Raw genomic sequence first — 24570 nt, 5'->3', positions numbered from 1 at the left:
CCAGATCTGCGGCGATTATACGTACGGGTACACTACACTCGAGCCTCATACTCAGCGGCTGACAACCGGAAGGAACCCCCCCGATGCGGTGACGATAAGCAGGCCTACAGCAGGCGGTACCATGTCACATTCGAGCAAGGTATGTCTCTGCCTCATGGAGCCTTGAACGGCCGGCGTGTTTACGACCCTCTGCAGCCCGGAGCTCGCAACTTGATTGTTCCCCGCAACACCCTGCAGCAGTCGCCCTACCGCTCTCGGCCAAGCACCGCACCCTACATAAGCAAACACACACATGCGAGAAGCCTCCAACTTGAACCCAGTAGAGGCGAAAACGTGCGAGAACACCGGTTTCCGGCTGAGGAAACGGTCGCCTATAAACGTCAGAAGCTCTCTCACCCTAAATCTTCTCCGCCACCCGTTGTGGACCTCACCGACGAGGGCCCGCCCCCTACACCACTAAAATGTTCCCCGGTACAACGATCCATACCACCCTCCCACGAACAAGCCAGGGCGCATTTCCAGCAGTTCGGCCATTCCCGCAGTAATGGCTCGAGGCGCTCCAGCAGACCGTCCCTTCAATCGATGCCTTCCGGATCGGAGGAATTCATGAAAGTGGAGGATACTATGAATCCGAAAGCTTACGGACGTGCAAACATCTCCCAGGAAGCATTGGACCAGGAACAGCTTCAAGCAGCGAGTGCCGCGGGTAAACAGCGTGCAGTCACCCATGAACAATCGTCTGAGCCCATTCAAGTGGATTCTGATGATGATCTTCAGCTTTCAAAGGATCCTGGAAGAGAGCAGTTTATCATGAACACTCTGCTCCAAGAGATCGAGGGGAGTCCCAAGCGCAAGCTTTTCGGGCAAACCTTACACACGGATCACAAGCAGCCATCTCGTCAAGGCGATGCATCTCACAAAAATGGTTCGCGCCCAAGCTCACGACGGAGGCTAGCACAAGATCACAACTGGAATGTGGCTGTGGGAAGCACTGGATCGGACCTGTCTTACGGCGTCAGAATAAACCCAACGACAATAGCCACCACCGATCAATTAAGCGGAAGCGAAGACGAACTCGCGCAAGAACTCCCGAGGGCCTTACCCAAACAGCGTGAGAAGATGATACGTCGGCTTGATGCTGCGGAAAAACAGCAAACAAAATCACATCACTTCCCAGAACCCATGGACAACGACCATTTGCCGCCGCATTCGAGGCATTCTCATGGATTAAACGTTGCTTCAAGAGCGGATATCAAGCCAGCAAAATTCACCTCTAAAGGCTCTGGAAAAGCGTCCCAAAATCCTCCAAGAAAGGTGGCGTGCAAATCGCATCGTTGGCCGCTGAAGCTGTTCCAAATCCCCCATAGTCCACCGATATCAGAGAACGACTTGTATCTTGTGTTGGAACCCAAAAAGGAGCGCTGCACAGTCCATGGCAAAGACGGGATCATACCTATTGGGAAGGGTGTATTGTCCGTTGAATGGGCGGGGGTGAACAGGGTCGTCTATGGCAAAGATGATTCAACAAAGGTTTGGGTGGATGGTCCTACGATTGACAAGGAACCCTACAAGCGCTTTATGGAGTTCACTAATACCAAGGACCGCGATGACTTCGTCAAAGCGCTTCCCCCCACTACGAAACACTTCGGAAGGGACGGGTATGTTTTTCACCATCGTATCATTCTGAAACGGTGCTAATGCTAACACTATCATCAGAGGGGATATGGATAAGGCGTTTGCCAGGGCAGCTGAAAATCTACTCTGGAAATCTATCCCGGAACCTGTCGATGCTGGGGTAGAAGATGCATTGCTGGAGTCACGCGACAGCCAACGGCGCCAAGAGACTGACCTTAATGGCAACAAAGAACGCACCCACGAGAAAGCGAGCGCGAACACCGCTGCCAATGGAAGACCACGCACTGACACCAGGCTCATCTCACAACTGCAAGTCGATCCGTCTCGTGGTGAGTCTAGTACTCGCACTTCGAGAGCCGTGCGAGCAGGTGACCAGCCGGGTATGGGCACCTCTCGTACGCTCGCAACCGCTCGAAACACTCGGGCCAACGACCACGATGACGACATTTCGAAGGCCGAATGCATTGAGACTGCTGAACCCAAGAATTCGTGGCCGCCGATGCGCTTTCCACCTGTGGAATGGAAACAACCTCTGGTTTATCCACCGACCGGACGGCAACGGGCGCAAGTGTATTGGGCCGATCTCTTCAAGCTCAGTGATGACGAATTCCTTAATGACAGCATCATCAGTTTCTACATGACCTGGGCTGCAAAACAGGCTGAAGAACGAGGAAACTTACGACCGGACAAGGTGTACTGGTTCAACACCTATTTCTACTCCACATTGACCAAGCTTGCGAAGGGACAGAAAGCAATCAATTATGCTGGTGTTCAGCGATGGACATCGAAAATTGATATATTCTCCTACGACTACGTTGTGGTACCAATCAACGAAGATCAGCACTGGTACCTGGCCATCATCTGCAACCTACCGGCCCTCGCAAAGAAGGTCCAAAACCAAGAAGAGGCCGTAGAAAAGGAGCGCAGTGTGGAGATGAAAGATCTCCCGAAGGGTGGTCTGGCCGCCCAGGTCCACGGACTCCTTTCTGAGAAGCAAGAGCCCCCATCAGAGAGCACGAAGGAATCAGAGGATTCGGGCGATGCCATGGAAGTTGATCAACCCGTTCGCAGCGATGGAGTCACCGCAAGTGAGAAGTTCGGCGAACAGCAAAACGGCACAAGAGATGGAGATGAAACCATGGCGACCACGCCACAACTCACCGCCGACGAGTCGCGGAACGACGTTCTGGATGAGATCAAAGTATTGCCTGATGGTCAAGAAGATACGTCCAAGTTGAGTCCTGGGGGTAAAAAGGGGCGGAAAAAGTCAGGCCCGCCGGTCCGGAAGCTGGACGCAGAGCAGTGAGTTATTTCGACTGAATCGTATCCCGGAAAGGGGGACAATTTCTCTAACTTTTTTCTAGGCCGGTCATCATCATGCTTGATTCCCTTGAACTGACCCATCCGAAAACTACCAAGAACCTCAAGGCGTACCTAGTTGAGGAAGGTAAAGCGAAGCGTGGCATGGATATCGACATAAAAACTCTCCTAGGGACGACCGCGAAATGCATTCCTACACAGGACAACTTTTGTGATTGCGGCATCTTTGTTTGCCTGTACTTCCAGAAGTTCATCAACGACGCCGACAACTTCGTACACAAGATCTTCCGCAAGGAAATGGACAAAATAAAGGATTGGCCAGACATCAGCCCTCCGAAGACGCGGCGGGAGATTTTGGGACTGCTTTTACGACTTGAAGAAGAACAGTCAAAGGAGCGGAGCGAACAAAGGAAAAAGAAGAAAGCGGAGAAAAGAAGACTACTAGAAGGCGTGGAGAATGAGTCGAGTATGTCAATCCCGAAGCAATCTTCGCCGAGCAAGATAGTAGAGCCCGAACACGGGCCCAAGACTCCTCCTGGCACGCCACCACCAGAGTTTGTAACCACCATGGCTGCCACCGAGACTGGACCGCAAACCCATACTCCACCGCCTCGCGCGGTCACACCAAAAGTAGGATGCAACCCGATAGTTGTCATTCAAGCGTCGCCTACCAAGGACACCGCCACCAATGCCAACCGTGCCGTGGTGAGAAGAAGTCCTAGGAAACATACACCTCCCGTTGATGCTACTGGTACCGGGGCACAAGACACTGCCACCCCGGGTAAAGACGATCGGAAGCGGAAGGGACCGTCAGTCGAGCTTGGGGACGACGACCTAGTTGTGAGGGATGCAGAAATGGTCCCATCAATCGAAAATCGACACCCCCAGTTACATGAGCAAGACCACAGAGACGGGGGAATTCTCCACGATCGGGCAGACGATCAAATGGAAGTTGAGGATGCCGAAGAAGACGAAGCTGAGAGGGAGATTCCAAACTCACAGCCAGAGATCGAAATCGCGGCACAAGACAGTCACCGGCAATGGCAGTCCGAAGTGAGCCACCTCTTAGGTAACAGTTACGAAGATACAACGGAGACCCAGAAGGAGCGATCGCCCTCGCGGCGGCTGTTGCAGCAGCAAAAGAGGAAAAGGGCCACACCGATGGAAGTCATTGAGATTGACGACTCACAAACATGAAGATGGTCATGGTCTTTGCGGCTCCCTGCCTTTTCACATCTTTTATTGCGTGGCTGGCATTTTACATTTCCTTTTTTTTTTTCCTCGCTCAGCCGTGCTCATGGCTAGGTGAGATGGATTCATTCAACACTATACCTACCTGCATGGCTTGAGGCGTCCGGCGTGGTTAGCAGGCAAGACCAACCTTGTTGATCGAGTGCAGCGGGAGATTTACGGCAATCGATGGGATGGCGGGGCATGTGATATTGAGACAGGCTAGAGTGGCCTACGAGCCCGAAAGGCCAATGAGATAAATGAAAACATTTCGAGACATTGTGTCTTTATTGCTCCGGTGAGGGGACCGTGTGGAATTCGGATTCTTGCTTAACAACTCTCTTTGTTTCTAGCTCTATGTGTACTCTGAAAATCTTAAGTGTCTTACACTTTCTAACTTATGGCTCGGCGACTGTGGGCCGCGCGCGAGCTGCTCTTATCCCCTGCCTCCGAATACTCCGGCGGTCCATCCAACTATTAGTCCCTGTTTGTCTATTCCTCCTCCTGGCCAAGGATCTAAACAGCATTCTTCAATGTCTCTTTGGCCGTCTTGTGGTCTTCATCCAAAGCTTTGCCGATGACGCCGTTGGCTCCCCTTCCGCCGGTACCATCTACACCATTGCTTTCAGTCGCAACAGCCTTGTCGACATCTGTTCACATGAATGGCGCGTCAGATCAGCTTCCGTCAAGATTCCACTAGAAGTAAATAATTCACAGCTAGGCTCTTGCAATTTTCTTGCTTCATCACCACACGACCCGGCCATCAACAACTCCCCCCTCACATTGCTTTCTGCAGCCCGTCGGAAGGACTTACCCGCATATTCATGGCTCGCCGCCTCGCCGACCCAGAACCGCAGCTTCTCGCGCACGAACTCGTCGAAATCCCACTCGTCATCCTCCAACCGCCGCTCGCCGGCCGTCCAGATGTACGTCTCGGCCTCGACCTCCTCGACCCCTTCTTCTTCTTCCTCGCCGCCCTCGCCGCCGCTGGGCAGACCGGCGGCATCGACCTTGCCGCCCGCCAGCGCGCGCACGCGCACGCGCTGCCGCTCGTACTCGTCGCCCTCGAACAGGTCGAGCCGGTACATGTCCGCGTCGGTGAGGCCGGCGACGAGGGTGCCGCGGACGCTGGTGGACGAGGGGTCCGCGTTGGGTAGGGGGATCACGCCCGGGTAGTCGGCGTAGCGGACCTTGCGGCGCTGGTGCGCGTGGAGTAGGGCTGGGCGGGAAGGCGAGAGAGAGGCGGTTTGCCAGGGTTCCGGGGTGGAGGTGCCGTAGATGACGCGGTGAAGGACTTTGGGAACCATGAGGGTACCTGGGAGGGGGGTGTTAGATGGAGATTGTGAGTTGGAGAGTCGGGAGGGGGAGGGGATACGCACCGTAGAAGAAGGCTGTGTGGTCGCCCATGGTGGATAGTGGGGGTTGAGGGAGCTCGGTGGTGAGCAGGTGGTGAGGGTTGAAGGAATGAGGGAACGATAGCCGTCTTTATAGTCAGGAGGTTCTTGTATGCTGTTTTTTAGAAACTGTTTGTTTGAATGAAGCAAGCAGCGAGGGAGAAGGTCTGGATTAACGAAACGGGCTTGGCATTGGAAGACGATGCGGCGGGTGGAGCAGGCGCAATGACGATTGACTGGAGATAGGCGCGGCAGGATGGAGATAAGGGTCTTGGCGTGAAACTGATCAGCCCTACCCGCGACGCTAACGCGCAAGGAACCGCGAGTCCTTTCTCTCTCCTGGCAGCTGTTACTCCTGCCACTTCGCCCGCTGACACGCAACCCTCTCCGCTCACTCGCGGAAGGAATTGCGATAGCAGCGCTCAACTGTCCCAAATCAGCCCCTTTCATTCCTCGCCTGTTGCGCCTCTCCATGCCCCTCGCCGATTACATCCCCGAATTTTGGACCGCGGATTCCGACATCATGGGCTTCTTCTCCGGCCTCGTCACCCACATTGCTCCGGCATTGTACGCTCTCCACTTCTTGCCATCCGACGGAAGAAGTTATTGACTTTCTGGTGCAGCATCGTCTCCTCTCCGATTACCTCCTATGCCGACCAGATCTACTCCATCCACCGGACGCGCTCGTCCGCCGGCTTCTCGCTGGACATACCCTTGATCATGCTGGTCGCCTCCATATTAAAGTAGCTCCCCCCACAATACGGAACGCTTCCTTTTCGGACGCGTCTGCCGCTCAAGTTGCTCACGCGCCTGCCTGATAGGATCTTCTTCTGGTTCGGCGATCACTTCGCGCTATCGCTCCTCTACCAAGCCATCCTCATGATCTTCATGCAAGTTCTGCTCTTGCACGTCGCGCTGAGGCATCGCCCGCCGCCCGCTGCTCAACATACCCCTTTCGCCGCGCATCCGAAGCCCCGCCCATACAACTTCTGGCAGTGGCGCCCGCACCGGCCGTACTGGACCTTCCTGCTCTACTTCACGGGCGTTCTGGCCATCCTGCACATCTTTCTGAGCAGCAGCTCGCTCTTCACGAGCTACACGGCCGTGCTTGGGTTCATCGCGTTGGCGATTGAGGCCTGCCTGCCGCTGCCGCAGATCCTATCGAACCAGCGCGCAAAGAGCACCAAGGGCTTCAGGCCCAGTGTGCTGCTGAACTGGCTGATTGGTGACACGTTCAAGCTGACGTTTTTCTTCCTCAGTGCGGAGGGCGAGGTTCCATTGGCATTCAAGCTTTGCGGTATGTTCCAGGCATGCTGCGATGCGTATCTAGGCGTGCAGTGGTGGATGTATGGCAACGGTTCGAAACATGAGAAGGCGGACGATATCCCTTTGTAGGCTGTGGAAGCAGATATCCGGTATTTTAGGGGGAGTTTTGCATAGAAATGGTGGTCTGTCTGGGCAGTGGTTTTCTGCGCAATGGTACTGTAAAATATAACGAAGATAGACAAGAGATTTGCGTTTGACAGCACGGGAGTGAACTGCACCGCACAAACATGCCAACCAAAATAAGTCTTCTTTGATTGTACACAACGCCAGTCTGTCGTTCTGAATGATTGCTCGGTACACAAACATTGTGACATCCTCACAACAACCCCTTCCTAGCGAGCTCGATCTTGCGCACCGTCTCACCCTCCTTGAATCCCCCCTTGCTCGCGCAAATAGCAATCCCTTCGCCAAGCTCGACCTTGTCTTCGACACTCGGGAAAGCGCAGGGGCAGTGGTGCGGGAAATGCACGCAGGAGAGTGTGCCCGGGCAGAGGTACTTGTCGCAGGTAGCTAGGTAGATTGAATTGCATTAGCGCCCAAGTCGCGAATTGTGGAATGTAGCCAAAAACATAATGGTTGATTACTTACCGCCGTCGTATTGTTGCTGGTACCAGCTCGAGTCGCTGGGCATGTTCTGCGGCTGGTGGTGATGGTGGCCGCCGCCGCCGCCGAACATCTGCTCGAAGAACTGGAATTGCGCGGAGACGCCAAACGTCCAGGCGAGGATGAGAAAAACGAAGCTCAGTGGTGAGCGCATGGTTGGTTAGGCGTCGTCCGTACAAAGAGTGTGTTCGAATGCTGTCGTTATAATTCTAGCAGCTCACAGCAGCAGCTTGTCTGGCCTCTTCGGGGATGCGCGGCGCGTCGGCGGGCGGCGAGCCAGGGTCCCTCTTTCCCGCCCCGTCATCGACCGCCAAGCTTACCCGGCAATACGTTGTTCCAGTCCGTACCGCACGATTCGCCGGTGATTCGCCGGGCGGGCCGCCCGTAAGATTTCTTGCCCTGGGCGAATCTTTTGGAGCTTTCGACGAGAGCAGTTCGCGACCGCACCTTTCCGACTGGACGCACCACCACCGACCGCACACGTCGCAGATTCAATCTCCTCCGCTCCACGTAGCAAGGCACATCTTCCCCATCCACCGCAACGTGAGTTTCTGCTCTCCCGTGTCATGCTGCGAATTGGAAGGGAATCGTGGGGCTGACGACTTTTTTTTCCGTTGCAGAATGCATCTCATGTACCACCTCGATGCCGAAGGCAAGCGCGTCTACACGCTCAAGAAGATCGTCGACGGCGAGGCCACCAAGTCCGCCCACCCGGCCCGCTTCTCGCCCGACGACAAGTACTCCCGCCAGCGCGTCACGCTCAAGAAGCGCTTCGGCCTTCTCCCCACCCAGCAGCCCAGTACGTGCCATCACCCCAGAATTGGATCCTCATCGCTCCCAGTTCTGATGCCTGGAAATCGGGTTCTTTTCTAACTGCTGCCACAGAGAACAAGCAGGCGGCCATGGGCGCATGAACGGCGCTTCTAGCGAGGCTACTTCCACCAAGGCTGGCGTTAACGGTGTTTTGAATGGCGGATATCTTGGCTCTTAAGGCGGCGTTTAGGGGAGGTCGTTTCTCCGACACTGTCAGCATTTACTCGGTTGCTAGAGATGAACATGATTGGAAGGATCTGAGGTCCGAGATGTGGGCGAGAAGCAAAATCAGAGCGATGAGAAGCAAAATGAGAATGTCGGTGATGAAGACTCTTATCTCGCTTGCTCCTAGCACCGTCGCTTTGGTTTCCATCACTGCAACTTGCGCAGCCACTGCTGTCGCATGAACTTTCGACGAGCAAGCCACCACCAGCTTCTTCATGCCCACGACTAAGAAGTCCGTGCGCATTCTGAAGAGCTCTAGGTGCTCGCAGAGTAACTTCTGCCGTCCTGTTCTTTGGAAGACAATGATTTGTAGATCAACAGTCTTTGATTCTCGAACCAAGAGGGATCAAACCTCTCCATAAAGAAAACGTGCCCCGAATCTACGCGGAAACGAGAAACTGAATTGGTCGTGAACTTTTGATATCTTAACTTAAAACCAGTCATCAAGGTCCGAAATACGCCAAGCAAATGCCAAAGCCTGCCCCTATGCCCTTGATATATACCCATGTATCCCCGTCTACCTCTTCTTCTTGGCGGCGTTAACATTCCTCCCCGCTCCCACCTTCGGTCTCCCGCCGGTCCTGTTGCGCTCGCCCGTCAGGATAGACGGCAGGTAGTCCTCGTCCATGAGGTCGCGCTGCTTCTGGCGCTTCTCCTGGGTGACGGCGCGCACGTACTCCTTCTGGTCCTCGGCGAGGATGAGGTCGGCGCCCCAGCCGCCCTTGCCGCCGCCGGCGGTGATGCGGCCGGACGAAGACTTGCTGGCGGGCTTGGGCACGCTGTAGCGCTCGCCGCGGTTGTTCCACTGCATGTTCTTCTTGAGGTGCAGCTTGAACTCGCCGTTCTGGGTGGTGGTGCAGGTCACGCGGTTGAGGGTGGGTTTGCCGCAGCGGGGGCAGAACTGCTTGTTCATCTCCTTGGTGGTGAGGAAGCAGGCGTGGCAGCGCAGAACGAAAGTCTTGAGATGACGCACGCGTTGCAGCGAGGGCGAGAGCAGGTTGAGGTTCATCTGCAGGATGACGTTCTGCATGGCGAAGTCGGTCGTCATGATGGCGGCCTGCAGCGTCTTGGATGCGTCCTCGGTCGTCTCAGCGCTCATCATCTGGTCACGTGCCTGCTTCTTCTTGATGTTAGATGGCGTGATCCAGCCATCGTTATCCGAGTCGGACTCGGATCCCGCGTCGGTGGCCCCAGACGCACTTCCGGAGGCGTCCTCGACGGCGGGTGGATCCTGCGTTGCTGCGGAGGCTGAGCCTTCTGCGGACACATCTGCACCTGCATGAGTGGAGGGTGAAGGAACCTCGTCAGAAATCCGGGCGTTTGAGAGGGCGGACGTGACCGCTTCAGTGGCATCGTCCGACCCAGCTGCGGCGGTGGTGGCAGGCGGGTCTTCGGCAGCTTCGCTATTTGTAGGCGTAGCTTCAGTATCGGCAGTAGCTCCGGAGGGTGCTTCGGAACCGGATGCAGCTTCTGGACTGGATTTGGCTGGAGGGGGGCCATTTGTCCTCTTCTGGCCGGGGACGTTCCTCAGACGCCAGTCACCGACATTCCGCTCACACTCAAGGTCGCGGGCCAAGGCAATGAGCTGTATGTCAGTCTTGCTGAGGACGGCTAGGTCGCCGGTGCGGCGGGCGAAGTCCTGGACGATCTTGACCGTGTCCGGATGCGGGTTTCTTTGGGTAAGAAATGGAAGTAAGGTGGTTTCTACCCTAGCTCTTGTGACTTCGTCCCGGATTTCCGACACGACGGCAGGAATGGTGAAAATGACTTCTGACTGGGCTAGCAAAGTTGAGACTGTCGGCGAATTTTTAATGATCGGGCCTGCGTCAATGACGAGGCTGTGAATAGGCTTCTCCGAAGCCATAGCGGCGGAGTGGTTGGGGCAACGGTGGTAGCGGACTGTCGAAACACGGCTTAACTGTTGCGAGCGAGCTGCGCGGAAGCCGGGGTGCGTGCAGTCGCCGTTCGAAATTGGCGATGCGACTTTGTTCGCGGTGGAAAATCTAAAGGCGTAGTCATCAATCACGTGACCGACCCGCTACCGACCCGGTACCAACTCCGGAAAGGAAGCATGCAGGGATCTGCTTCTTTTCCAGACGCAGACATCGTCTGTCAAACATCTTCACCGTCCGCGGACAGGATTCTCGCTCGGTGCGCCCGCACATGCACCGTTGCGGCGCGGTTCGTCCCTCCGATCCGCGCGTGTTCTTTACACTGCTGCCCTCCAGGATCGAGCTGCCAGTGACCGCAACCCACCCCTACCCGGGCCTGAATGGATGGGCTACCCGCTGTGGCCCCTTCTTCATGCATGTGGCGCGTGTCCACCCCTGGTCAGAGATGGTCCGCATGTCTGGAATCTTGACTCACGCAAGTCCGAGGGAGAGGCCCGCGCCGCAATCCCACCCTGCCGCTGCGGCACAGCAGCTGCTGACTTGCGTCACGGTAGATCTGCCATGGGCATCCTGCAACCTCTGGACTACACGCCAGCATGGCCGGAACACAGTCAAATCCACCATCCGATCTCTTATCGATCGCCAGTCACCGGCGACGTCTCCGTCATGTATAACCCCATGCAGCCCTCATGTGGTCATCACCGCCGATGTGTAGACGGGGATCTGCGGTTGTGCCAGGAGCCGCCCGAGCCGTCGATGCAATACGAAGAACTCAGACAACCGGGCGACAACCTGGACATGACCGTTCAATTGGTACTCGCTCCCATCCCGCATCTGCTCTCCGCTTTGGTGCCGGCCAAAGGACGTTTTCTTCTTAGCGTCTAGGCCTGGGCCAGTCTCTTACCATGCGGCGTGCGACGCTCTTGTCCTCGGACGGGTCACGTACCCTTCCAGGGCGTGCTCCTTGGCTTTCCACACACCACGGACCGCCCCAAATTGACCACTCAAGCTCATGTGCTGTGTCATGTCCAAAGCTCCACTTTTCAGAGGAATCCAACCAGGCTCCTCGGATCGATTCCGCTCCCCGATTCAAGCAATACGGCGAGGGCCGATGCGATCGTGCCGTGCCGGGAACCGTTGGATGGAATCTTCCTAGAGCACACCACCATATTACCCTCTCCTCCGACCTGGCACTGGGTATAACGTATCTCGTATTGGTGGGTTGAAAGATTTTGAGACTTCTGCCGTCTTTGGAGCTGGACTTTTGGCTTTTTCCCTCCGTCTCGAAGGCGGCATGAGGCAGCGTGTGGCTGGTCAGCAAACTTCGAGCAGTCAGCTTCGCATCACGGCGCCAGCGGCAATTTGGCAATGGATGGATACGCACTAAAGTCCCAGCGATGTTGCGAGTTGGAAGCGAAGACATGACGATCGGTTTGTTGCGAGCCACGTCTCTCTCCGAGCGGCCGGGAGCGAGGTCGGATCGGGATCCACGAACAGGTCGCCTTTTCTTTCGGAAGTGCCTCAAGGCTGTCGACGATATCCACCGAAATTGTGAAGAGCAAAACAAGGGTCTCTATCGGTCATACGCGTCGTCCGATTAGTAGTTTTGAACGGCCATGAGGAAAGTTGAGAAGCCAGTAGGCACTTTGGAGGAAAAAGAGGCAACAGAAGAAGGCAGCCGCTAATTTACCGCGTACCCGTCACGCTTTACACGTTCTGTCGTGGCCCTCTCTTGTCACGCCAGTCCATCTGCGCTAGCCTGGAGCCATCTCAGCTGATCGAGAGATACATATATATCACCTCTTGTCCTCATCTGGACCGTGGAAGGTCTACGCCTGCGCAAGATTTCAGTACAATCTTCTGCAAAACGGACGGACAAGATACGGTAGCCGATACCCCCCGACCGCGCAAGCTCCCAATGAGGCTAGGTCGTCAACTTTTACCCCCTCCCCCGCCTTGCGTTGTTATCGCCAGGCTTACCATATGCTTCCATGCTCAGCGCACAGTCTCCAATCGGCAGGTATGGTGGAAGCCGCCCACCGCAGTTACCTTGAACCGCACGACCTTATGCCGCTGGTGGCTGGTTCCAGTCTCTGGGCTTCCTGGCTCGGGCTTGGAGGCGACACGCGCCCGCAGCAATATTGAGCGAAGACTCCACAACGGCCCTGCTCCACGTCATCGGCTGGCCTCTGATGGCCACAACCGCGTTGGTGAAAATGAATACGCCTCCGACTGGTCCTCCTACCCCCCGTTCCTCCACATGCCACTCTGTCTACAGGCCCACGTATCACTCTATCCTGGTCGAAGCTATGGCGCGCGGTCAGCCGGCTGGCCAGTCGGCGGCCTCTTGCAGCACAAGCTTCTTCAGTACACACATCGGCCGAGGGTGGGTACAGACAAGGTTTCGCATCGGTGATCCACCACGGAGCCGTACGAGCCCCGACCTCCTTATGATCCTTTTAGTCCGGTCAATGGTTTCGTTTCCTGCGTAGCTCTTGCCTCTGGCTGCAGCCGGCAGGTATTCGGAGCGGATGCATGGGCACCAATCACACTGCAATATTCATTCTGGGCAGTAAAACCGCAGACTCCCTCCACACTTGGCCAACCGTTCGGCTGCGCTTTGTTGCCACCCTTTCCCGGCTTATATGGACATATCCTACAGGATTATGTGTGTAACCTGCCCTTTGCAATCGCCTCCCAACAGAAGCATCAATACGGTGCCACAAAAGTGGTGGTGCGCTGCTTGACACTGAGCTTAAAAGGCTCAGAGATCATTGCAATCAACGACACCACGCCTGCATTCACTCAAGCTGCTACTACTCAAGCGGTATCTGCAACCATGGTACGAGTGTTGAGACTTTCCCTAAATCTACGCTGACATTTTCCAAGAGCAACCCCTTGGTCTCATTCTACTTTCGCATAACCCACATTGGCCCCCGCCGGAACTCCAGGCCGCGAGAGCCTGTCCGTGGCATCTGGCTGCCGCCAGTAGGTAACGGCTCTGTTGCCGTGTCTTCCCAGCTGTTCTGCTTCAATGGGGCCGCCGTTTACGACATGACAAATGGCAATCTGCCACAGGGCTCGGAGGTGTTTGCTACATGCTCGGTTTATCACAGCTCGAGCATCTTCTGGGCCTTGAATTACGACGTCACCGAGCATCGAGTCGATCACGAACAGAACTCAGACTGGAACCATGTTGGATTTGATCACGGAGATGGCTCAATCAACTGGGTCGGCATCGGCGGCGAGCACCGGAGGCTGGGCCTACAGCGTAACCAACCTTGGATGCACTCACTCTTCCCCGAGAATCACCAGCCATACGAGTTTTCCGTGGACGGGAGATACGGAGGACTATGCGGCGAGCTGGCAGTGATTATCGCCTTCATTGCTTTTTCCATTCGGCCAGAGTGGTTGATTCATGCTCTGAGTGGCTGCATGCGTCGAGGCCAATGGAGTGGGCATGAGCATAGACATGGGAGTGGGTCTGCCATCCGAATACTACCACGTCTTTCTAACGTTTATTTAGGAATCGACGGTCGCGGCGTGGTCGTCACTGTCTTCACCGCGCCTGGTATGTCAACGCGGGCACAACTGAGGGAATTCGAAGCAACGAGGATATTTCCTGTATGAGGATGTCACGCTCGAGGGAGGAAAGGAGAGCGTCACGGCCAAACGTTTTCTGCTCGATTTCCCATTAGCACTGCGTCAAGTGCTCGTTCTTTCGCCACCGGCTTTCTCGTTTCCGTGCTACAACGGATAGTCTGTTCGTTCCCTGTTTGAACTTGACCCTCTCTTCAGCCTACTTGTTGGAAGGCCTCGGCAGGTCAATGCCAGCACTCTTTGGAAGGATACGCCGAATGCAGGAATTCAAGCTCCGACCCGTGGAGCAAGTCGTTTTGGTCCGCTCAACGATTGCTGTTGAAACATGTGATAGATCATCTTCAAGACCGGTTGCTGGCATGATCCCGGTGAAGTACTGACAAGGGTACCTCATAAACAGACGCGAGTTCGGCACAACGTCAACAGCTCATGATCAGCGTGCAGATGGATTCCGAGATCGTCCTCTTCTGGGCAAGGATCTTCCTGTCGGAAAGGTGCCCGCAGTCTGCACGTCGCGTGCCTGAGCGTACATACAACATAGCAAAACCCACCTCGCAAGACTGCACAGCAAACGTTGGATTCGAGTAGCGAGATGCCTGCTCATGCCAAAGGGTGTGCCAAACCCGCCTTATGCAACTTATGTCCGGTCCGACTAGCCGCTTGAGCCTCGAAGAAGCGCTGGTTTTACCATCTCATGCGGAGAGGTCTTCGTCTCTCGCAGGTACATGCATGCGACGATTGAGCAAATTGTTTCGCCGCTCCGGCCCCCGTCTGCCTGGCAGACACGATCTACCGGACCAATAGTTGGTGGCTGTCAGCTTCATTCGCATTCCTCTCGCGACCTTCGGATGGATCTGTCTGCCGGGGTTTGGTCGTCAAAGCAAGGTCAGGCTTCAGCAAGTTACGGCAGGGGCGCCGGTCGAATAAGCGCCGATGACTGAAGGGGGCATCGTTGGCTCCAATTGTCAAGGGTGCAGCTGGATGGCCCAGAGCTTCTCATGCTCCCCGGCAAGCCTATCGGGAGAGTGCGGGCCCTGAACGCGGGGGTGTCAGAAGACGGTCGCATGGGAGGGCAGAGGTGCCAGTCGGGAGGGGAAGAGGACGATTCGATACAATTCCTGGTGCCGGTCGCGCACTGGCAGAAGAATCAAACCGCAAGCGGCGGTTGATCCACCAATCGCGGGTGGATGCCGCCAGCCCACCCGTTACTTGGGCGTGGCATGGCACATTCCATGAAAACTTTGTTTCTCGTTCATCGAAGCGCCGGCTAGTCAGTAAGGTCCGGCAAATATATTCTGCGGAAGCGGCTGCAAGGCCCGCGTTGCCAACGCAGCAGTGCGCGCCCGGGCTCGCACAATACACCTTCTGGAGCCGGGAGGCACCCTCTTTCATCCTGATACATTGTCGGCCATTCTCCAAAAGCTTACACACAATTGACTGCAGTCCGTTTGAACCACCCTTGCGAAGCCTTCACTCCCAACGACGCGCTCCCCCGTTCGGTCGCTTCCACCTCCACGCAAAAGTATGACGGCTACTAGTGCCTCAAGAAGGATACCAGATGGCCTCGCAAGATCTCGCGATGCTTGATGCTCAGGTTATGCCGCGATGGGGGGTGTTGGGCTGGTCAGACGTTTCGCTTCTATCGCGACCGCTTCAGCGTCTCATTACAGACCTCGAGGACACGGGGCACTACGTTGTTGTCTTGCCGAGCCTACGCGGACGATGGCTCCAGCCAAGTACTCACCCATCTGTCCTTAGGAGAAGAAGGCATCAACCCGCCCTCTATCATCGTCGCTGAACGTCTTTCCTCGAGCAAGTTTATCGTCGGTTTCGTGACTCGGCTCGCCTCCCAATTGGCACAATCAACAACGGAAGATAATCAAATGCGGACGTGGTCTCGATGAAGACGTTCGGCCCGTGGAAGGGTTGGCTGTACAAGACATTGGGGCTTTCGCCATGTTAGACGGATCTTGGGTGTAATAATGAGTAGCCGTACGCCCGTTTCCTGTTTACGGCGGAACGAGAATGGCAGCATCACAATAGGTGCACGGCCAGAGTTCAGTGTGTAGGACACGGGCCGGGCCGGGCCAAGGGAAGGTTCCACAATCTTCGCGTTCCAAGCGCACACGATACCGCATCCAGTGCCGTCGAGCGACCATTCACGCTTTCGTCAGCACCCGGGTCACTTGCTGGATGGAGGTGACCCAGCGCAGCGGCTGTGTGAGTGGGCCCCTAGCCACTCAGCATCACACATGATCATCCCCAGCACTTCCGAGTCACACAGCAATTCTTCACGGCATGCACCAGCCTCGTATATGTCATGCCCCTGAGAGAAGGGCGAATCGGAACCGGTAGTATCTTCGAAGCTATGTAGGCTCGGAACAAAGTTGGCCGCCACTATTGCAGGTGCGAGCTTCCGGCATCTGTGTCTTAGCGATCGCATTCCTGAAGAAATGAGAGAGCTGTCGCTTAGTTCTTGCGTCAAAGATCCCCCCGGGCATCTTCCGCACGCACTACGTAAGCCCGTTGCGAACCGCCCGCTCTCCCGATTGGAAACGGATAGTGCTGTTGTCCCACTTTCAGCTGCGGAGATGCCCCTCGGGAATTCGCACTCGCTGGATTACTTCTCCGGAAACAAGGCATACGACGGAGCCAGCCAAACGCCAAGGCCGCATCCGACATATGGCCCACTGTCGTGCAGACAACCGTCGTCGCGGAGACAGTGAGAGGTGACACCACACATAGCCGAACCGCCGCACAGGTCTTGGTATTGACACATTTTCTCGAACTTCCACTTGTATCCCAGCCCATACAATCAGCCGTCAATCGGCCAACCTTCGCTCCGCAGGACACGACGCCGGACCCGATGTTGAACCTTCTTGTCTCTAGCCACATATGGACCAGGGCATGGAAAAGAGGCTCAGCACTCATCGTTGTTACACTCCTCACACCAATCAACACGTCTGGTATATTCCTTGTCCATCGTGGTCGAAACGGCGTGAGACGTGATCACCAAGTAGCTCGAGCGTGGCGATTCCAATGCGCGCTACTCTGCGATGCACGTGGGGAAGCCACGAGTCGCTTCGAGTATTGTTTCTCCTTCGGGGGTGACGCACTTTTGTTTCTGGCCCTTGAGCTGAAGAACATGTGTTCCTTCGGCCATCGCCTCAAAAGAGCGGCTTCCGACGGATTTCCAAGTGGAAGGAAGTCCCTCACGAGGCGCATATCGTTGCAGCAGTAACTTCTTCTCCCAGCGGACAGGCATGCCCCTACGCCGCGCCGCTGAACTCGTTAATGCTTTGTTTTCCTGTCTCCTGTTCTCGGTCCAAGCTTCCGAATAGCGAATATCTTTTTCCGAAAGAGTGAAACACCTGATATCACTCCCTCCCACCTCCTTGGTGATCATCATCACTTAGAATCGTACGGCCAAATGCAAATCAATCACAAGTTTCTGTACCGAGTTGGGGTTTCGTGGCATAATTCGATAAAGAGCACGAGAAGCGATGGTCGAGGAGGCCAATTGGACGGCTCGCTCAGAGAGATTTCGGTTCTCACGGCGTTGAATAAGTCACGTCATATTGTTTAATGCTCGGGTTGTTTGTTATTTCTCGCTTCTCAGTTCAAGATCTTCGTACCTTGGTGCATTGTGTCTTTGATAACGCCATGATTCTGCTGCTGCTCTTGAGCCCGTTCTGTGAATTAATAAACGGTCATGGAAAAACCCGGCTGCGATCTTGTGCGGATACTGTCGAGTCTCTTCGATTTACACTCTTGAGCTAGATTCCGAAATCCCAAGAATGGAAGCACAGTGTGACATTTGATCGACCATTCCAACGAAACTTGTGTTTGAACTAGATATGATGTCACCGCAATGCTCATGGCCTCTGCGGTTTGAATGGCAAGTCGGTTGGGAGGCGACTTGTTTGCTGACTGCGCCACTGATGCTTGGAAGTTCATATCTTTCCTCTTACCACGTCAGTGCTCATGCAACTCAAGCTGCAGCTACCCAGGGTGTCGAGTTTGGTCTGCTGACGGGCAATAAAGACCCTTCAAAGAGACTGCAGGATGCTTGGTCCTGAGAGATGCCTAGACTGCAGCAGAGCTAGACCAGTAGGCCACCCCGTCCTTCACTCATACTCTTGCTTGTGATAACACAGCTCGAGGCACCCGGTAGCGGTCATCCAGACAGCCTTGTAGACGTGTTTCCACTCGACGAGAAGTTTCCACCCAGGTATCGTATGTTATCTGCAAAGAAAAGCCACTTGCCACTAGCCGGGCACCACTAACGTCCAGAATCCGATACCAACTCCTGCAGTCATGCCACCATCAGCACAATCCCCGAGAGGAGTCAAAGAGTCTCCTGCAGCAGTTCGCAGGACACGCGGGTCGGGACGAGGGAGCATCATGCTGACGGTCCCCAAAGAAGCTTCACTCCGTCACCTCGTCTCTCACCTTGAAGGATCACCACCAGCTTGCGCAAACCCCGCATAAGGCTGTTTGAGAGGGGCTACCAGCGGGGACGTCGCCATGACTGAACGACGCTGTCATATCATCCATTCCAGGATGTAGCGCGGAGATCTCACTTGCAGCTGGATAATCCTCATGGCCCATCCGTTGCGCGTAACTTGTCATCATAACACGAGGCGATCGCGGCTTTCCCCTACATGATCAGCAGGAAGAAAACCCATTTCAGAGCCGCTGGTCTCGTACCAGGGTGCTCACTGCCACCTTTGTCCCCAAGAACTCTGCATATGTATGCAAAGACGAAAACAATTGCGACGGTTCGCAAGCTCTCCACTTTCACCACAATTAAGTGGGAACGCAGCTAAGCAGTCGCCACGAGTGGAATTAGTATTCCCGTCCTACTGGCCCCCTGCACAAGCCATATCGCCAGGGCAAATGACCCACGCCGACCACTCTCCTCCATGTCGCCACTGTGCGATACAACGTCGGTTATTCCGGAAGATTGCGTTTGACCAAGTGCAACGCATTACTGACTTGGAGCTCTCTACCTGTTGAGGAAATAAGAACCGACGTGCATGCTGTTTGTCAGCGTGATGGCTGAATCGTGCTGCTGATCGGCCGAGCGCCGGGAGGGCATTCTGCGCCGCACTCCTCCCTGGGCAACAAGAAACACCATCGTTTTTCATAGGACCACCTGTGATCCGAGTATATTTCGCATCCACTAATTGGCTAGATGCGCTTCTTTTGTTCACACGATGATCCCATGGACATGTGCAACAGGAGTTTTTACGATTCCCCCCCTTTTCCTCTTGAGCTGCAGGGCGATCCGTTCAGATCCGCCGTTCTGCTGACAGCGTCAAAAGGAGTTCCCAAGTACCGTCGTACCCATCGTGCCACCGAACTACGCCCGAGGCCATGATGATAAACGAGTTCAATCTGCCCGTGAGTGCTTGGGGTGCGCTTCGACGGCCTAGCTCACTCGCATCGCTTCACTCCCTCTCCACCAATGCAAGACAAGCAGCGCTTGGTCTCCGACTCCTGCGAAAGACATACGTACATCTATACGGGATAGACGACGGACTCTTGGACACTATCTGGGACAGACAGACAACTCCGAGGTCCGCATGTTGCCCAGCCGATCGAGGCTCGGGAAGCAAACGCCTTGACAGGCTATCGGCATAACCTTGCGAAGCATGTCCGCGTCTACTAACTTGCTTCGCAACCGAGGTGGCGAAAGGAATATTGGGATCGCTTTCGCCGCTTTGTAAAGGTTGCCATCGAGCTGCCTTGGGCACGCGCAAAGAATAGTGTAGGGAAGAGAGCACTGGCGAAACCTTCGCGATACTCTTGGTGCGCAATTCAGCTCATCCACGTAGCACTGATTCCAATCATCAGCAGTAACATAGAAACAGTGATCAACCATACCGCCGAGCCTTCGCCCGATCGAGTCTCCATCGTCGCTCTTCATCCCTCAGCACTAGCCACGCGACGCTCCAGAGCCAAGTAGACAACCACTCAATATCGCTTCCGAACACGAGACCCTACCGTTGTAGCGAATGTCATTTTCTATATTCGAGACGAACATTATCACATCGCTGAGGAAACGGGCATATATGGGACAAGTGTGGAAAGGTTCTAGGATACCCCTGTTGTAGAGCGATTATGACAAGAGGGATCAAAATTGTTTCTCTTCAGTCTTCCTTGTCCGCGTCATAGTATCTTGCGCCACATGTTGTAATAATGTAAGAGAATAAATAATGGTAGGTAGAGTAGATTTGGGAGATAACTGGAAGAGTCTTTTGCTGCGATTTGCTTGGCGAATTGGCGGAAAAATGAATATTGTTCGGATTATATTTTCATCTTTATCAAGACTCGTCTACTCAATGTAGCTGCCTACATTACGTTCTTTCGCCTGCAGTTGCCCAACTACCGCCCTCGAGCCTGACTTAACTTCTTGCATTTATCCCTGCCAAACCACTTGTTCTTGTACGTGTCACGGTGCAAGCCGCTAGCACTTACAGTTGCCCAATGACACTTAAGATCTAGATGCGTAGTAAGGTAACCACACTACTAGCAATAAGCACATGACATGGAAGCTAGCTACATATGAATATGCTATAATACCAAAAAAGAATTGGGCAACGAGTCGTCTCCGAACTACTTCCATGTCACATTTTCAGAGTCTTTGCCAAACCATCACACAATACGAGTGCACACTTACTTTCGACCCTTCGTCGGTTGACCTGCCACAATACTCAGTTATCACCCAGTTCTCACAGGCAAGTGGAAACAGAAAGCAGATGATCGACCATGATTCACTACCGTACCTAACGCCTCACCATCATCCACATACCCCAGTAAAACCGCAACCAGGGAAGCAAATTGATCGGCTTGCCGTCCTTCTGATGCACGAACCAATACGCAACCATGCTTACCAAGGCGCCAATCTCGATAAGGACACGCTGCATGCATTAGAAGATGGTAAGATGGGAAATGGGGTAAAAGCTTCATGGATGACGGAGAACGAATTAACGAAAGTAACAGTAAGCTAGCGGGGAGAGGGAGCGAGCACATGTAGAATCGAGGGGGAAAATCAAAGTTAGGGAATCTAATTCTCATTAAGTGCCGCTTGATTTAAACGTTGATGAGCTTCTTCACCCAAGAACAGATTGAAAGTCAAGTAATCATTGGGCGGATGGCAAGATTAATAAGCACACACAGGTATTGCGCTCCACTCATATGGATTGTTGACCACCAAGTTTGGATGCATACAAAACTAAGAATTTCTGCAGCCCGCTATGATCGGTATTACCAATGCCACTCAACTTTATCGTCCAAAGCCAACATCAAGCAGGCAAGTGGCCCAATCTTCATCTCACGTCTGTCACGGCATCAATCTGCCCGAAATCAGCAGATTCAACTGTGGCCTTTGCCCGAAAGCGTGATCTCATTATCTATGTACATTCGCTCTTCTTTCGCTGCTCCTTGGGCCATCTGGTAGCCATGAAGCACAAAAATCAAAGCGCTTGATGCCCCCCCGAATTTTTTTCGGTCTTCTTTCGATGCAAGCGAGGGACGAATCGCCTATTGCTGCAAGACGTCGCCATTGGAAGCGAGACTTGAGAGATAAGAAACAAACTAATCAAAGACAGTGAGCGACGCCCAAAAGATAGCGAAGCGCTCCAAAAGACTGTCGAAAATCAAAAAAAGGGTATTGACACCGACGCCAGATCCCATCCAGCACCGGCAGTAAAATCAAGGCTCGCATCCAAAGCGTAAAAAAAAAAAAAAGTATGGGATCGCCCAACTACTAAATGAAGACGACATGATCTACCTTCTTTTTGCGGTTCTTGGAAAAAAGGATGATAAGTCTTTTTCTGGGTCATCAACTGTCCACGTCGCACGTGCAGGATGGAGGAGAATGACTCCGCACGGAGTCAAGCCGGCGCAATAAAGTCGATGGTGACATCGAACGGTGCGGGGATGGGTGAACCGCGACCGGAGCCGATGGATGGCTTAGCCCCTTTTAAAAACACGGAATGGCTTCTATCCGTGTGTCCGCTCATGCCGATATCGGCATCCACTTGCGCGGATCAAGGGGTGCTCCAATTTTCGTGAGTTTCCTGAGCTCAGGCCTCGATGGCAGGCGTCAGAGCGGTGGGAGTGCCGGGGAGGGAAGAGCCGGACTGGCCACTCTCGTTGATGACGAAGGCAAGGCTGTCCTTGCGATGGAACCCAGAGCCAGTCGGAGTCGACGGAGTGATGGGGCTACGAATGGCGCTCTGATAGGACGTCCTGCGCGAGAGAGGGGCGGGCCGCTGCTGCGAGTTGGCGCTGGGTGGGCGGAGGACCAGGTCCGATGTTTTGGTGTTGGTAAACCTATTGATTTGGACTGAGGCTCGCGACTCTGATTTTATTAGCCGGAGGACTCGTCATTCACCACGCTGGGCTCACCGAGGATTCTGTCGTTGCTGGTCTCGCTGTTGCCACCGTTGGCACCGCCGTTGCTGGACGTGCTGATGGAGATGCTGTTGTGGCGCGAGGTCTGCTCCGACGAGTCGTCGGTGCTATGCCGGGTGTCAGCTTTCTTGAGGACGTTGAGCACAGAGGCCATGTCCAGCTCGTAGGCAGACATGTGGCGCTTCTTCTCGGCCTCGTCCGCCGCCTTGAGCTGCTGCAGGCGGATCGAGTCGTTGCGGGTGGGCGGCAGGGTGATGAGCTCCCTCATCCACGCCGGATGCTCTTCATTGACGGGGAGGTTGGCGACACGAAAATAACGGCGGTATGCTTCGGCACAGTCGATGGAATCACTCTGGACACTAAGGCGCTGACGCTTGACGGAGGTTTGGCCGCCGTCGTCACCCTTGGCGCTGGCGTAAGAAGACAATTCACGGCTCAGGTACGAGCGGTTGATGGGGCGCTCGCGGGCAAGGGTTTCGCAGAAGCGCTTCTGAAGAGGATCCTTCATGCAGGCATCACAGGTGCCGGGCTTGCATGGCGGCTCCATGGTAGAGGGGCGGCTGGCGGCAGGACGCTTGCCGAAGTTGGTGAAGTCAATCTCCATTTCCTCGTCGTGGGCCGGTGTGTCGTGCATCTCGACGTCGGCAGATGCGGCCGGGCGTGCAGGGCGGTTGGAGCCGGAGAAGTCAACGAGCGAGTCGACACAGGGGCAATCGCCATTGTCGGCACATCTGCCGCAGCCATCTTTCGGAGCGGCGTGCTCAGAGCGGACGAGCGGGGGGAGCGTGATGGGGTTGTTGTTGGAGGGTGGTGGTTGGGCGGGCCCAGGGTCCCCACGGGCCTCAGCACCCGGGTCATCCGCATCGCCGCGCCAGGCGGGTGGCGTGAGCTGGTTCTGTGGCGGCAGACGGCGGTGGTACTCCATCTCGCGGTCCAGCTTCAGCAGCTTCTCTTGCATGAAGTCGAGCTGCTGTCGCATCGAGTCGTTGTCGGACGTCAGCTGGTCGACCTTGCGCTGTAGGCCGTCGGAGCGCTGGCGTTCCTCCTGCAGGACGCCGTTGAGGTGCGTGACCTCGCGCTGGTGGATCTCGGTTTGATGGCGACGCTCGTCCAGGGCACGCTGCAGCTCGCGGTTCGTCTCCTCCATCTTCTGCGTCTTGCGCTGGCGGAAGGCGCGTTGGGCCTCACGGTTCTGCTGCTTGCGCTTCGACGGCGGGTCGTCGGTGGCAGGCTTGCGGCCGGGCTTGGGACGGGGAGGGATGACATAGCTGTTGCCGCAGGGGCCGTGGTTCATGGCGGGCGTGATGTAGGGCGATGCACCAGGGCCGGGGGCAAGCGGGAGGGAAGTCGCAAAGGTGGATTGCGACGGCGAGGCAGCATTGGCGGCGGCGGGGGTGTTGGGGTCCAGCGGTGAGGCGGAGCCGTCGGACTGCGGCGACGGGATGGCGAAGGGCGAGCTGGCGGTCGAAGCATCGCCAACGCCAGGGCTGGGAGCGGGAGCGATGTCGAGTTTCTTGGTGGCCATCATTGGCTGGTGGTCGTCGATGCGATGGAGGTAGAGCGGGAGTATGATCATCTTATCAGATTTTTCGGGGGGGCTGCACCTGCTCCCGAGCCTCGCCGAACTCGGCACTGTGGAGGCCGCCATCGCCCGCTGGGGAAAGGCCGTGGGCAGCTGCGTCCGGGGCACAGGAGACGGCGGGGGATTGCTCAGCGGCAGCAACATGGACCGGTCCGCATGGTGAGTCTGAGTCTGAGTCTGCGTCTGAGTCTGTCGCCGTCTTCACAGCATCGCGGCGGCGCGTGGGCCGCTGCCTTTAACGCCCGCATCGCGGGTCCTGCCTCCGTGCCAGGCTCCGGTCGCCCTGCCTATTGCCCGCCCGATCTCCCTATTTCGCTGCTGGGTCAGCCGCTTCGCAGCCTTCTTACTCGCAGGCCTCGTCACTTACAGCCACTTGGCCCACATGGCATGATCTTATCTCGACCCTTCCGTCGTGCAGAGGCCAGGGAGCAAGCTATTTCTGGCAAGCTTTGTTTCCTCTGCCCTCGGATATAGCCAGCGCCCTCGGGGATCTCGGCACCTCCACTGCTGCCCCCAAGCCATGCCA

At 55.4% G+C, this 24570-nt stretch overlaps 6 protein-coding genes across 6 annotated transcripts; 3 read left to right on the top strand and 3 right to left on the bottom strand.

The window, feature by feature from the left end:
* Positions 1–582: 582 nt before the first annotated feature.
* On the top strand, positions 583–3793 carry SLS55_006592 (uncharacterized protein; the record flags this gene model as incomplete). The annotated part of the gene is made up of 6 exons (XM_066778021.1): positions 583–925; positions 1382–1658; positions 1717–2937; positions 3000–3421; positions 3605–3660; positions 3722–3793. The coding sequence occupies 6 exons, from the start codon at positions 583–585 to the stop codon at positions 3791–3793; spliced, it is 2391 nt and encodes a 796-aa protein (XP_066632116.1).
* Positions 3794–4701: 908 nt separating this feature from the next.
* SLS55_006591 (uncharacterized protein) lies at positions 4702–5592 on the bottom strand (the record flags this gene model as incomplete). The annotated part of the gene is made up of 3 exons (XM_066778020.1): positions 4702–4835; positions 5000–5500; positions 5565–5592. 3 exons carry the CDS (start codon positions 5590–5592, stop codon positions 4702–4704), a joined length of 663 nt encoding a protein of 220 aa, XP_066632115.1.
* A 459-nt stretch (positions 5593–6051) lies between these two features.
* Positions 6052–6974, top strand: SLS55_006590 (uncharacterized protein; the record flags this gene model as incomplete). The annotated part of the gene is made up of 3 exons (XM_066778019.1): positions 6052–6146; positions 6203–6322; positions 6401–6974. 3 exons carry the CDS (start codon positions 6052–6054, stop codon positions 6972–6974), a joined length of 789 nt encoding a protein of 262 aa, XP_066632114.1.
* Positions 6975–8129: 1155 nt separating this feature from the next.
* Positions 8130–8422, top strand: NOP10 (snoRNP complex protein; the record flags this gene model as incomplete). The annotated part of the gene is made up of 2 exons (XM_066778018.1): positions 8130–8307; positions 8394–8422. 2 exons carry the CDS (start codon positions 8130–8132, stop codon positions 8420–8422), a joined length of 207 nt encoding a protein of 68 aa, XP_066632113.1.
* Positions 8423–9063: 641 nt separating this feature from the next.
* On the bottom strand, positions 9064–10410 carry nob1 (20S-pre-rRNA D-site endonuclease nob1; the record flags this gene model as incomplete). The annotated part of the gene is made up of 1 exon (XM_066778017.1): positions 9064–10410. One exon carries the CDS (start codon positions 10408–10410, stop codon positions 9064–9066), a length of 1347 nt encoding a protein of 448 aa, XP_066632112.1.
* An 11721-nt stretch (positions 10411–22131) lies between these two features.
* On the bottom strand, positions 22132–23987 carry SLS55_006587 (uncharacterized protein; the record flags this gene model as incomplete). Its single annotated transcript, XM_066778016.1, has 2 exons — positions 22132–22284; positions 22443–23987. The coding sequence occupies 2 exons, from the start codon at positions 23985–23987 to the stop codon at positions 22132–22134; spliced, it is 1698 nt and encodes a 565-aa protein (XP_066632111.1).
* Positions 23988–24570: the final 583 nt, after the last annotated feature.

This window comes from Diplodia seriata (assembly GCF_021436955.1).
Source record: "Diplodia seriata strain FDS-637 chromosome Unknown scaffold_6, whole genome shotgun sequence".
In the NCBI taxonomy this organism is placed as follows: Eukaryota; Fungi; Ascomycota; class Dothideomycetes; order Botryosphaeriales; family Botryosphaeriaceae; genus Diplodia; species Diplodia seriata.
Note: the sequence above shows the minus strand (reverse complement) of the source record. Positions and strands in the feature narration are given on the sequence as shown.